The following is a 15,157-nucleotide window of genomic DNA, read 5'->3' on the forward strand; positions in this document are numbered from 1 at the left end:
AGTGTAAATGAATGGAGAGGAGTGCATGATGCCGATTGGTCAGCGTCATGCACTCCTCTGTACAACGCCCACTTGGTCGAAAGTAAAAGTACGCCCACTTGGGCATTAAGAAAGCTCATTAGCATAAACCAAAATCGCTCCTAACGTTGTGAAGATCGTTTTTTTTAAATAAAAAGCATTACTGTCACCTACATTATAGCGCCGATCTCCTTATGTAGGAGACAGGACACTTATAATGTGGTGACAGAGTCTCTTTAAAGGTAACCCCTGTCCCAATGCTCTATTAGGGCATATTGACTTTGTAGGGGGGGGGGGTTTATATGAGCAAGAATGGAGAGCTACTGTAGGGCAATTGACCTGAGCCAAAGATTACAGATGTGCTATTTTCCTTTTCAAAATGGGTTTTCTTCATAAAACAATCCCTTTTAAGTACATTTCTTCAGTATTTATAAATTTTCATTTAAAATATGTACCTTGGAATTACAGAGATTAAACAAATCTGTATATGTACATCAACATCCACTTGGACAGCTTTAAGTGCGCGTAACTCATGTTGTTGCACAGGACATCTATCGCTATTCAGAAAGACGCAAGTGGACCTGATGGCCTGGGCGCCTTGATCTTGCACCCCAGATCTCAGACTTCATGCCTGAAGCAAACCCAAGTTTATTGATTGGACAGTGTTATTTGGGCACCTTATAACAATGTTATTTGGACACTGTATGAGTGTATCATTTGGCCACTGTATGGTAAACAATAAAGGGGCGTCATTATATGGTGCACAGGGCATCAACTAACACTGCATACAGATAGAAATTTTTTTTTTGCAAAACTTCCCTCAGTGACTTATCTATAATTACATTTAAAAAAAATAATCTGCAAACAAGAATGGTTATTTGTTCCAAAAACTTTACAGTCTGTAATAGACATGCAGACATGAACACAGTATTTGTTGGTATATTTAGTGACACTGACTAAAGTAATAGGTGGTTGGAGGGGTTGTAAATAAAAAAAAATTTAAATCTCCTCCTGCTGCTCAGATACTGTGTTTATTATCCAAGAAAGCCTGAGAACATTCCTTACAATAAATATATATTAAATTATTATTTTCCCAGAGTTTAATCCTAAAAATATTTGTTGTTCATCTATAAATATTCAAATTTCGGAATATTCAGTACAGTAAATAAAATTGAAAAAGAAGCAAAAAATATAATCTGTAAACAGCTAAGGGAAAAAAATCCACAAATAATAAACAGCTTGAAATATATTTTATTTTATAGACAGAAATGAAATCTCTAGGCACAGTATTAGGCATTAAAAGAACACAGAGGCAAAAGTTTAGTGTGTACTCTTCTGTACAAAAATACAGTCTGAATAAATTACATTGCTAGCTATTAGATTGGACTTCACTTATTGGTCAGTTCATTGCATGTTTAATATTATACAGTCACATGCTATTCCGTATATATCAGTTTTAAACACATATTCTTTCTATATTTTTTATTTGTACATACAAAAATTTAACATAGTTGTGCAAGAGTTTGAAGCAGGTTATGTAATGCTGGCATCCAAATATGTGATGCCATACAAATTGGAATTATTAATGGAGCCCTGATGGCATTCTCTTGTCAATTTGCATTTACTCTATAAAACTAATTACGAATCTCATGTATTTTTAACTCTAAAAATTAATTCATGTCAAAAACAAGAACAAGACCAATAAACATACCAAAGGAAAAAAGATACAAAGTAGCATAAAGCTAATCTAATATAGAACATACAGTGGCTGAATGGTCAAGATACAACAGTAGTTACAAGGGGGCTTCAGCCACCACCTTTTTTGCATACTATCTAGGTTTCTTCAGTTAAAAGCAACAGTTACTACTTTTACAAATACCTACAGTATCTTCCGTATATATATATTTGAATATATATCACATAGATTAAAACAAAGTTTAAAAAACAAACTAACTTTAGTTTAGAATTTGTATAAGTACCATATTACTTGAAAAACTAAGTAAATGTACAAGATATAATGAATAATTTATAAATATTTTTTTTTAATAAAAAATGATACACAGTAGTGCTATAAGCATTTAAGTGAAGAATGCCATAAGTTTCAATAACAAAATATTTTATGATTTAATCTATGGTAACATTTTGAGTTATTCATAATAGTTCTTTATTCTCTTGTGTAATGGAGTTGAAAATTACTCTAAGACAGTAAGTAGTAAAAAGGAAAATAAAACAACGCTATGTAAGTAAACAATGAGCAGAAGATGGATTATAACAAAAACATACAAATATAGTATGTTATTCAGATGTGAGATAAATTGACTGTGGTTTAACTGTGGTTAATACAATAATTGTGAAGCTAACATAGTAAAATAAGAACGGCAAAGGAGAAATAAGGCTGAAGTATGTAATATATTTGTTACATCCTAAAGATCTGACACATTTTACACATATTTATCATCCTTACAACACTTTCTTAGAATTGCAATATATCTTTCCAGCATTCTTGGAAATGGGTCATCATTTCTCCATATATCTTGTGGTAAGAATTATCTTCTTTGTCTTATCTCCAATTATGTACTTGTTCCATTTTTATAGATTTCTAAAAGCAGTTCAAACCACCAGGTTTATTTCTATAGTGTTGCCGTGTTTAGTCTCTAAAATGCCTTTTACAGTAATACTAATGTGAAAAATTTTTGGTTAAAATGTTGAATGGGTGAGGTAAGCTAATATATAAGGAATTCATTTTTGTAGCTTTGTTGCAAAACTTTTAGAGATAAGAAAAACTTACTGTAATTAAAGCCGTTCTCTTGGAATCCATAAATCTAGTTCAAAAGGGCAAGGGATTCATTAAGATTTGCAGGACCACAACTACATAGACTGTAGAATTCTATGTACATATACCACATCTATGGACATACAGTAGTAACACAACAGAGTTGTCTGTGTTGCTAAGGCCCACAGGATCTGCTATTGGGGGCCAAATGAAAGCATAAAATGTTAGCCCATCAACTAGCATACTCCAATTCCCAGATAATAATTAAATATTCCCATCTTAAAATAATGGGTGTAGATTAAAGAGGTTGTCCCATCTGGATAAGCCCTACCCATATTCCCTATTAGAGTATATGGGCATCATAGAGGGAGGGTCCCCACTTGATTGATGTGGTTTACAGCTTTATTCTGAGAAGTGGAAATCCAATTGGGACAAACCCCTTTAATATTTATTAGAGGTGCCAATTGTAGTTACAAAAGGCCAGCAATTATACATACCGTATTACATTTACATTAAAAATAAAAGGTATATAATAAATTGAAAAAGACTGGTACATACACAATAGTTGGGTCTATTTACCACAATTTGATGATATTCTAGATGTTAGGAAATTGTGTATATAGTACACATGCATGAATAGGCCATACTGTTACATTTATTTCCAGATGTGAAATGAGAATCAAGATATCATACAATGTAGACAAAAGTTAGATTGATTGAGTTTATTATTTTATGTGTCTACTTTCCCTCTAGTTTAATTTCTTTAGATATCAGTCATAAAAAATAAAACTTTCTATATTTGGCATTTTTCTATATTCCTACAAGCATAATAAAATATTTCCAATATCCATTTAGAGGCACGAAAATAAAAGCTAATTGTATGAAACTAGAGGCGAGTTTATGTGCTTTCTATCTTTTAATCTATATTTATTTCTGTAATCTCAGGATTTAGTTAGGAATGCATACTGTACAACAGTATGACCAAAATATAAAAAATATTCTGTGCTTATTCATCGGAGGGCACTTATCAAAGTACAGATGGAGAACATTATGTTTTAACATTTTTAAGTTAAATTTATATGTGGAAAGAAATTACACATACTTGTGAGCACTTCTATACATGTTCTCCAAAACGTCTGTGTTTCTACCCAAACTGTATAAGCCTGACATGCCATGTATTGTGAGTGCAATGGAATACTTTTAGAATATTTTGGCCATTTTCCTGTAGCCACACATCTTAAAGAAATAATAATATTATTGAGTTTTATTTAGATTTTTGCTGAAAATTAAGGTTAATATAACAAACATTAAAGGGAAATTACATTTCCCCCGATCTGGTCGATTATTTATTTTCTATTGTGGCATTTGAATAAATCAAAGTGGATGCCCTACCTCATGGACTGGTTACTTTTCATCAGTGGGGTCCAGCAGAACACTTGTTAAGCAGAAGGAGTCTGGCCCTATACCAAGCAAACTGGGGTCATTTTTTGGGTCCAAGATTCCAATCCCTTCATCAACACTTGCGAAATCCTTTAGTGGTATTTTAACTTCACTACCAGAGGATAATATTTCACTTAATAGAACTGAATTGTTTAAAATATAGTGCTACATTTGGCAACGTGAAAAAAGTGACTTATTTGTAGAATTGCTATTTTATCCATCTATATTCTCCACTGTTTAGTCAGTCACATATTTACTGCACTTGTAGTCAAACAACAATTCAATCACAATTTATAAAAGACTACAACAGTGCTGTAAAACACTGACTTATATTTTACTATATGAGGGAAAAAGACTAGTGACACAGTCTTTTGTTACCGAGTGTGTTAGAAAATAACAATATCTTACCCAATTTAGAGAAAGGTGCCTTATGCTCTTTTATGCTGAGTCATTCTTCTAATCAGCTAACATAGTATTTCAGTACCAACATATTACTAAACAAAACGTGTATATTTTCTCCATACATTCCACTGACAGAATTCCTTAAAGCAAGTCATTTTTTAATCATTTTTTGACAGGTCACTGAAATGTATCAGAAGATAATATTGGTGGTGGTCTGTGAGCTTGGACCTTGATTGATTAATTAACGTTGTTCTATTAATTCTGTAAACGAAACAATATAGTTTTTGTAGTTCCCAAATACTTGTTAATATGCCATAAAGTCTATGACCAAAATTGGAATTCAACAGATGTGGATATTATATCATCCAAAGCCATGAATTAAGAGAAAACATGAACAGCACAGGTTATGAATTAGAGGATAAGATAGCTAAGATAGTAGATAAATCTGTAGTAAGGATCTCCTAAATGTATAATAATTTAAGGTACAGCAGTAAAAATTTTATTATATTTATTATATTCAACTTAAAACAGCTTAAACTGCTGACATCTGTGAGATTGTCCTTTAGACTGGAAAGCTAAATGCCAGATACATGTACTGAAAGTATTGATTTCAAGAAGAAATATAAAATTGTAGAGTTACTCTTGGTTTAAAGGTTATACTTAAGTACACTAGTACATATCCGCTTATTTAATGGGTAAGGTTCTTGGTATTTAATAGTTATCCTGCCTTATATTTGTCTGTTTCCACGCTTCTAAAATTCCAATGAATGAAATGCTTCTTTTAATAACTAATAAATTTACTGCCTGGATAGAACGATTTTAATCATTCTATCCAGTCAGTAAATTTACAATTTAACGGAACGTAAACAATCTTATCAAGTGATACTATTATTTTAATAACTAATGGAACAAATTAAATAGAACGCACTTGAAGGCTGGGTTCCCACTTAGCATTTTCAGTAGCAGCAAAGTGGATAAGATTTGAATACAAATCTCGTGCACATGCTGCAGAAAAAAATCTGCCGCAAAAACATTCATAAATTGACTTGCGGTGCATTTTTTAAATCTGCATCATTTCTATTTATTCTGTGGATTTGTTGCTCTTTTATTTCAGGTTTTCCCCATCGAATACAATCGGGAGGTAAAACCTACAACAAATAGAATATGTTGCGACTTTTGCGGCAGAACCACAACTATTTTGCTGCAAAAATCTCAAATAAAAAAAAACAACAACTTTTTTTGTGGTTTAAATGAAGAAAAAAGTTAATACTTGCCCCCAGGTGTTGTCATAGAGATGCATTTCTCTGTTCTCTCTCCAGCCCTGCCACCTGGGATGACGTTTCATCCCATGTGACTGCAGCAGCCAATCACAGACTGCAGCGGTTACATGGACTGCAGCGTCGTCCCGGGAGGCTGGGCTGCATGGAGAACAGAGGGGCACGTTTCTATGACAATGGCCAGGTGTAAGTATTAGCTTTTTTTTCTTGAACCACTGCTTTCCGCGGCAGAGATTCCACCTGGAAATCTGCACCACAATTTGGTGTGTTTCATTGGGCAGAATTCCCTGCAGATACACTGCGTTGCAGATACGCTGCGTTGCAGAAACGCTGCATACTTTTACCTATGGGAACCCAGCCTTAGGCACCTCAACTAAAATAAACAAGGAGCTTAATATGATTGCTTAGTAATTTGTTATGGGTAGAGTGACTAATGTACCTAATATCAGATCTTTCCTGCATGCAAATGCATTTAAAACGATTCTCTCAATGAGACAACCCCTTACGATATATCCTATTAGGGCATATGGAAGTCATGTAGGGTTGTCACCTACTTGAATCTCCACTTCAGTCAGAGTAGAGATCTGCAAACAAAGAAAAGCTCTCTCTCAGATTTAGCAGATTTGGTTTAGCTACCTATTACATGATCGGGGACTCATTTGAATGGCTGGAATGTAATACAATGTTATATAGTAATGATTGCTGGGAGGTATAGAAGCAGGACCCCTCCCACAGTAATAAGCAAATCTGGCTTTATTGTATCTTGATTAGATAACTGCTTTATTGTCTCTTGATAAGACAAACCCTTTAAGCTTAAATGGAGAGTAGAGTAAGGGCTCATTCAGACAAGCGTGTAACTCATCCGTGTGATGGGCGTTAAAACAACGGCCGTCACATGGACACATGTATTTTAATGGGGCAGTTCACACGGCCATTGTTTCAATGGAACGTGTGAAGGGTCCAAGGAAAGATAGGACATCTCCTATTTTCTTGCATTTTAACGCATTCCTCTATAGACTCTAGTCTATGAGGGATCCGTGATAACGCATTCCGCACGGGTGCATCTTGGACGTAAATAACGTCCGTTTTCACGTCCGAGGTTGCGCACACTCGTCTGAAAGTAGCCTAAATGATTTCAGCTGCACTTGTTTTTGTTTTATTTTAAAAAACACCTAATTCATTGCACTATTTCATAGTTGAACAATGGCTTCTTACGAAATTCTTAAAATCCTTTTGTCCAATTGCAACATTTATGTTTAATAAATATGGTGGAAATTAAATTTTTCACTTTTTCTTTTGTAATGAAGTCTAAAATTATCAATTTAAAGTGTAGTTTGTCAATCAATCAGAAATAATTAGTGTGATAATGTGTTACCATACAAATGATTAATTCTGAAGGTTTAGTGATATGTTATGTTTCGTCTTCTCATCAACATTTAAGCATAAATTGGATCTTCTGGTAATTATTAACAGTGTGCTCTAATTGAATTAATAAATTCTATAGGCATTTAGAATACTGCCAAACATTTTCTTAGGGACATGGTACATTAGAATGTTGCTCATATACAATGCTACAGCTACAGTATATACCATCCTTGAAAGATAGTTATGTAAAAAAAGATATTGACTTTCTAGCTATTCTTGAAGACTTAGCTATAATCCCGCTACGGTATTCACAGTTCAAAATAAATCCATAAATCTATTTCTATTTTATTTTCATGGAAAACAGATGTCCATTTTTTATACTTCGAACAAAGGTGAATTTCAGCCACTAATTACAAGCATGCGCCTTCAGATGTCGAAAAATGTGGCTAAGCTGCGTACTGTTATTCAGTGCACCTTGCATCTCGCGTATTCTGATTTGTAGTTTTTCTTCTAACATCTGTAATTTCACAGCATTTGTTTTCCTCAGTACCTGGTCCGATAAAATGGAGACCACAGCAGTATGACAGGGGATAAACTATTCTTGTATTCTCTTTCCGTTGCATTCCAGGGATAATTGGGCATCTATCTCTGTACTAATTTCATTATACAATTTATACAATGATTGCGTTAGTATAGTTTCTTTACTTCTACCAAAAAAGTTAATATTGGAACAAATTGCAGCGATGAGCTATAGTTATTGGTATCGTTCATTCAATCAATCCTTTTTTAGCTTTCTTTTTTTCTGCATTTTTTTTTTCTTTAGGATGGATGTAATGCTGGCTATATTATTAGCAGCCAAAAGGCAAAGGGAGATTAAATCAACTGAGCCGACTGTTTGAAGCTCCATGTGTCTTCTAGAAAAGGGAGGTACAAAAACTCGAGTAAATCTATTGTTTCATTAGTGTTTCCTCAGATAGCTAGTAGTAGTCCTCGTAGTTCTTCGGGTTCAAACAATAAAGTATGGCGCCTCCAAATGAAAATATTGTTGCTCCCCATGCTAAGCCATAACCCCAGTTGAATTCATGGTATATTTTTAGTGTGACAGTTTCAATGAACTTGATTGGATACAGCACAAGACCACATACTTGAAGGACAACTGAAAAACAGAAGAAAGAAAAACGTACATTAGTATTAACAAAAACATTCTATTATTCAAAATAGCTCATATCAGCCAAACTAGGGACTCATCCAAAAGGTAGAGCGATCCATTCGTAGACAGTACTATTTCAGGGATCTTGCCCCCTTATCAGTACAGATCAGGGTACTGGCTGGCTAAATAAGATGCATTCGATGCAGTTTGGGGACCCAGCAGGTCTCTTCAATGAGAGACAGTACCCCCTAAACATTATACTAGACAGTGTGCACCAAGCCAGATTAAATATCCTAAATTAACTTCAAAATCCACAGTAAAATGGAGGAATATGTTTTTTTTTCTTGAAATGTAGGATTACCTTTAGAAACAGCAATACCTTTATATATTCTATTATTAGAATTTTTCCCATTACAAGCCGAACTGGGGACCTATGGATCCATCATGTAAGATTTTACAGGCTGCTAAAAGTTGTTCCTCTATTCACTGATACATTTACATTGCAACTCCAATAAATATTCACTATAGCCTTAAAAGTTTAGTATGTGAATGCTTGAAATGCAAAGGAGTCTGATAATAAACATATATTAGGAAACTGCGATTAATTTAACAGCCTACAAGATACAGCATACATTGGTCTATCAAATCTAGACTGAACCATTATGTATCTGAGTTTGCTTAAATGGCATTAACCACCACACAGACCTTATCATATTATAATTGTTTGTAAGGCCAAAAAGGATATACATCCATCCAGTTCAGCCTATTAATCTATAATGTAGCAAAATGAAAAAGAAAGCAGGACAAAATAAACTAGCGTGAACATCTAACCAATAAAGAAAAGATAACAATTTTATTCATGACTAGAAAACAATTAAAAACACTGTATACACATGTATAAAAAGCAATCCATTATAAGATCCACCATTAGCCTTCAAATAAAATATGACCTGCCGGAATATAGTGTTATAGTCTTAATCTGAAGTGGAATTTTTATTGGAAAAATATGTCTTTGGCCTACAGAAGCTGAACTTCCCGCCTAGTTTGGTAATTCTGAATGGTTTAAAATAGATAAGCTCTGTCTTGCCTTGTATGTTGACATATGATTTTAATTTGATATGGAATTCTAATAACTCACTTCCCAGCTTCTCAGCTTTATCTAAAGAAGCTTACTGAAGTTGTGGGTATTAAACTAATCTCCCAGTGTCCCACATCAGTTTTCGCTTCTTCAATGATCACCTCTAAAGCTCTACATAAGTTTGGCTTATATGGTTTACAAAAGTTCTATATTAGTAACCATGTCTAGGACTATATAACTTATGACTCACAAGAGTTTTCGGTGTGTGTGTGTGTGTGTGTGTGTGTGTGTATGTGTTGTCCACACACAGGGGTTAAGTGTAAAGTGAGGAGAAGTATAACTGAAAACCTTACACCTCCCCTTTAATAATACTGTATTAACAGTACAGTATGAACTAAACCTTGAAGGGGTGTTTGGTTAAGAAAACTCATATTTTAAATACCCTTTTAGGGAATTTGGAGTTAATATATGGAGGTTTCGAGTTTAGAATCCTCATCTATTAACCAAAGTGTAGAGTGACTAAAAAGAGAATCTTCTGCTCTGGATGACCCAGCATAGCCATGCATTACACAGACAGCCCATTGACTTCAAAAGGAAATGTGTAATACTTAATTTTCCCTGTGGTCGTGCTACAGGAAAATTGAACACTTGCTGTCAGGTTTTCTTACAGATTAAAGCTGATTGCTGGGGTCCAAGCAGTGGAGTATCTTGTGAGCAGCTTATTTCGGGGGAAACCTTCTAATAAGAAGAGATTTCATAATACAATATGTTTTTTTTTATTCTACTTTATTTCTATTGATAAAAAAGGTATAATATTTTCTCTACTTCAATACCAAACAAAAAAAATTAAGTTGCATTATATATTTCCATTCGTATATTATTCGAGAGGCTTCTAAATCGCAGTACACAAGACATTATTATTTTAATTGTTCAGGCTCAATTGCAGTTATTAGAACAAAAAATGACTATTCAGTGTTTCTTTGAATGCGTCTCTTAACTTCTTGCCTCACCCTTTGACTATTGGTAGATGACATGAACTTCATGATAGTTACGTAGAACTTATGTTACAACTAGGAATGTCACATTCATCTCAGGAGCATTATGCTAAGATGAGTATGTCATGATTGATGAATGCTTTTATATAGTTCTTAATTTTATAGGACATTTGTATTAAAAGAGACACTATAAGACATAGGTCTTTCAAGGTTACTGAAAATGTTGACAGATAAGACTATGAACAAGAGTTAAGATGGGTGCTGTAATAATAATGTGTTTCTTGAGTGGTTTTGTAAATAGCCTTTTTAATGTCATAAGAGTCCAAGAGCGTCTTTCTGGGATAAAAAGAAAGATGTATGAAAAAAAAAACCCATGTAATTTCTATCCAACTGTGAGAAACATTTTAAAAATGTTTGTAATCTATCTTAGCTTGTGACTGTCAAAGTGGGTTAAATTGACGATGAACAAGAAAATTATTACTTTGAACTGATAAGAACTGAGCAATACAAAGCTTTTTATGCAAAATCTATTAAAGACCGCTTTTTATTCACACCTGCAAATGCAGTCAAGATGTGCATTCAGCATCATTATGGCCTGATTAAAATGGAATTGTGTTCTTTTTTTTTTCTTTCAAGAAGTACTACAGCTCTTTCCTTACTTTTGTTTTTTTTTTCTCTTATGATATAAAGAACAGCTTGTCACTGTTACAGTTGTCTTCTAGCATCAAAGTTCAACACATTTTGCTGCTAATGCTTAGTGAACATCCACCTTTTAACACCACTTTTTTATAATTCCATGTTGATTAATCTCTTCATATATCTTTATAACGGACAGAGATCCTTCCTTATAGAGAACACCGAATCCCCTACATGATCATCGAGTAAAAAAAGCTAACATCAAGAAAAATGGAGCTATGATCATTATGAAGATATACATATATACAGTGACTTGTGAAGTATTAACCCCTTGGTGTTTTTTTCTGTTTTGATGCATTACAACCATGAATTATAATTAATTTTTGGTGGTTTGTACCATTTGATTTACACAACATGCCTTCCAATTTGAAGAAGAAAACTAATTTACTGTGAATCAAACAATAAATAAGACACTAAATAGAGAACGCTAATGTGAATAAGTATTCAACTCCTGAAAGTGAATACTTTGTGGAGTCACCTTTTCTTGCAATTATAGATGCGAAACTTATTGAGTGGCTTCTTTCAAAGCAAAAAAAAACTGTCTCTAACATGCAACTTATATTCAAAATGTCAAAAAGTCAAAACTCCTGTTTGGCTTAATAGATATCCAGATCTTTGCTCTGTAACGATGACATCCAAAGAAAATCTAAAACAATGACCTGCATTTACTAAGCAGTTTACACAAGTTTTTGGCATAAACTGCGCCAAAAACATTGCAAACGGGCTGTGCAATATATTTACATTACTATTTATAACTTTTCTTATTACTCAAATTTGAAAAGTGACGAGAAAAGTGGGATGGTCTCAAAGATTGTGCCTTTTAATAAATTTGGCCGCAATTCACTCCAATTACCTCGTTTACGTAGACCAGCATAAAATCACCAGCCTTAATAAAGGTGGTCTAATATGTCTACAATGTACCAGACTCTCTAATACCTTAACCCTTTAAGAACCAGACTAATTTTTGTTTTTCTGCTGTTGTTTTTTCCTCCCTGCCTTCAAAAAGCCATATTTTTTTTTTTGTTGACATAGCCATAATTTTCACAGGATAAACTGTACTTTCTGATGGTACTATTTAATATTATGTGCGATGTAGCTGGAAAAATAATCAAAATGGGGTGGAATTGGAAAAAAACATAATTTCCACCATGTTCTTATTGGTTTCCTTGTTACGGTGTTCATTGCACAGTGAAAATGACACATTACCTTTATTCTGCGGGTCAGTACGATCACGGTGATACCAAATTTATATGGTTTTTGTTATGTTTTAGTGCCTTTAAAAAAATTAAAATGTTTGAAAGAAACAAAAATTGTTTTGCATCGCCGTTTTGTTACAACCCCCTTAACTTTATATTTCTGTGTACAGAAGCTGTGTAAGGTGTCTTTTTGTACATGGAAAGATTTCGTTTTTGTTAATAACATTTTTAGGAATGTCTGGCATTTCGATCACTTTTTATTCAATATTTTTTTGGGGGGGGGGGGTTAAAGTGGCCAAAAAACAGCGATTTGGCGATTTTGGCCTTTTTTCCAGCTACGGCGTTCACCGAATTGGAAAAATATATTTATATTTTTATAGTTCGGGCATTTTCAAACACGGGGATACCTAATGTATTTATGTTTAGTTTTTTTATTTTATATGTGATCTAGGGAACGGGGTGAATTAAATGTTTTAATTTTTGCTATATTTTTGTAACATTTTTTCATTACAATTTTTGTAGCCCCCCTAGGGGGCTTAAACCTGCGATCATTAGATCGCTTATGCCATAGACTGAAATTTCACAATATTGAAGTCTATGGCAAAATGAGTACATAGTTATTGAGACCTGCCACTGACAGGTCTCAACAGCAATCTTCCTAAAGCAGGGCTGGGAGCATTCACAAAGTTCTCAGCTGCTATAGGAATACATCGGCTGCCGCAATCTCGCCACGCGGGAGCCGGTGACTGGCCCCGAAGTGAAAGGGGCAGTAAAAAACCCTCAGATGCCGGTGGTCACATCTGACACCGGCATTTGAGGGGTTAAATGCTTGCTATCAAGCAGAGACCCAGCGACAAGTATTCTAAACTAGCGCCATTTTTAAAAACCCTTTCACAACGTAAATATTAGTGATAGGAAAGGGTTAAAGGGTTTTTCCCATAATCAATATATATCACATATCCACAGGATATAAATATCTTAACGGTTGGGATCTGACCCCACAGGCATGAATAGAGCGGTGGTCGAGAATGCGCACTACCGCTACGTTCCTATGGGGCTTCCAGGAACGGCAAGGTAAGCCCGTTCCAGTGATCGGTGTGGTCCCAGCGGTCAGACCCCCACAATCAGATATTTATCTATTTTTTTTTAATAATTTTAATTAAGTATTTCATTATTTTTTAAGGATCACCATGGTATAAGAGATTGTTTTTATAAATAGGCCATTTTTTTCCCTTTTCGAGATGAGGTATATTATTTGCATATTTTTCCCAGGGATTATATCTTTCAGACTGCAACTTTTTGCTTTATCTCCAAACAGAAAATTAGCATTTCGGAAAGACTTTATGCTCGAGACAATATTTCCTGCCTAAATATACAATCTAACATGTATTTTATTCTTTGAACAATACAGTACACTGTTATAGGAGCAAATATATTTGAGTACTGCACCTGTATTTGTGAGAAATGACAAAATTATTGAATAAACAAATGAACTGCCTTTTCCTGTAACCACACATGGAGCTAAGATACCCTAACCATATGAATTACAATAACCCAAATCACAGTTTCTCTATCGAGTTGTCACTCTGCTTATCCCATATGGGAGTCAATGAGGAACTAGAGGTCCTTGGCGGGCAGAAGCCCCATCCAGGATCAGAGTTGTTTGAATATGGGAGAATTAGGTAAATCAGGGACCATAAAGTTTTCTTTAATCAACTTTACGCCACTTTCACAAGGCAGTACGTTCACATGGTCAGTATTTTCCTTCAGTCTTTATAAGCCAAAACCAGGAGTGGATCATAAACACATAAAAAGTATAATGAAAAGATTTGAATGTCTTCTGTGTTTTGCACCAACTTCTGCTTTTGGCTTCCAAATACTGATGAAAAATAGGGACCAAAATACGCGCGTGTGAAACTGGCCTTAGGTTAAATTCTTGCATAGCAGAGGTCATGGGAATTAGAGATAATTCCTGACAATAAGGGAATAGATTAAAATGAAATCGCAACTAGTCTTAAAAAGCTTGGTGCATTTATGTCAATGTAATGTGAGACTGGAGAAGCCAAGAAAGATCTAGTTAAACCATAGCATGGATGCATCAAGATATGTTCTGTAAATTCATTTCATTGTCTTCATCCAAGTGTAATTGGCAATTGGCTTGTAAAATTTTATCATCTCATTTCAGTAACTGCTCAGAACTCAGCGATACTGTGACAGTATGAATCCAAAATATTTCAGGCATGCTAAAGGCCAATGTTAGTAATCCCTTCAAGAAAAATATCCAGTTTATTATCACAATAGGCATTTTATACACAATTTCACTGGACAGATACATTCACAGATACATGTTTGTTCAGAATGCATAAAACGGAATATTTGTTCACTCAACTATGTACTGTGGTACTCCCTGATATTTTATTTATTTTGAGGAAAAAGAAAGATAAGTACAGGAAAAAATAATAATAATAAACATATCTACAGTCTTTGCACAAAAACTATATGGACAAAAGTATTGGGACACACTACTTAATCAGTGAATTCAGGTGTTTCATTCAGTCCCATTACTACAGGTGTATAAAATCCAGCACCTAGCCATGTAGTCTGCCCTTAGAAACATTTGTAATATAATGGGTTGTTCTAAAGAGCTCACTGAATTCGAGCGTAATAGGATGCCACCTGTGTAACAAGACAGTTCATGAAATTTCTTCCTTCCTAGATATTCCTCGATCAACTGTGACTGGTATTTTTGCAAAGTGAAAGCTTTTAG

The 15,157-nt window shown here is 34.3% G+C and overlaps 1 protein-coding gene across 1 annotated transcript in view; it reads right to left on the reverse strand.

Moving 5' to 3' along the window:
- Positions 1-1,249: 1,249 nt before the first annotated feature.
- The window catches only part of TMEM47 (transmembrane protein 47), a 124,234-nt gene continuing 110,326 nt past the window's right edge, over positions 1,250-15,157 (reverse strand). The window contains exon 3 of the mRNA XM_075852743.1: positions 1,250-8,431. Coding sequence (XP_075708858.1) covers positions 8,253-8,431 — 179 coding nt within the window. The 3' untranslated portion in view covers positions 1,250-8,252. The remainder of the gene's footprint in view (positions 8,432-15,157) is intronic.

Source organism: Rhinoderma darwinii, chromosome 2 (assembly GCF_050947455.1).
Source record: "Rhinoderma darwinii isolate aRhiDar2 chromosome 2, aRhiDar2.hap1, whole genome shotgun sequence".
Classification (NCBI taxonomy): Eukaryota; Metazoa; Chordata; class Amphibia; order Anura; family Rhinodermatidae; genus Rhinoderma; species Rhinoderma darwinii.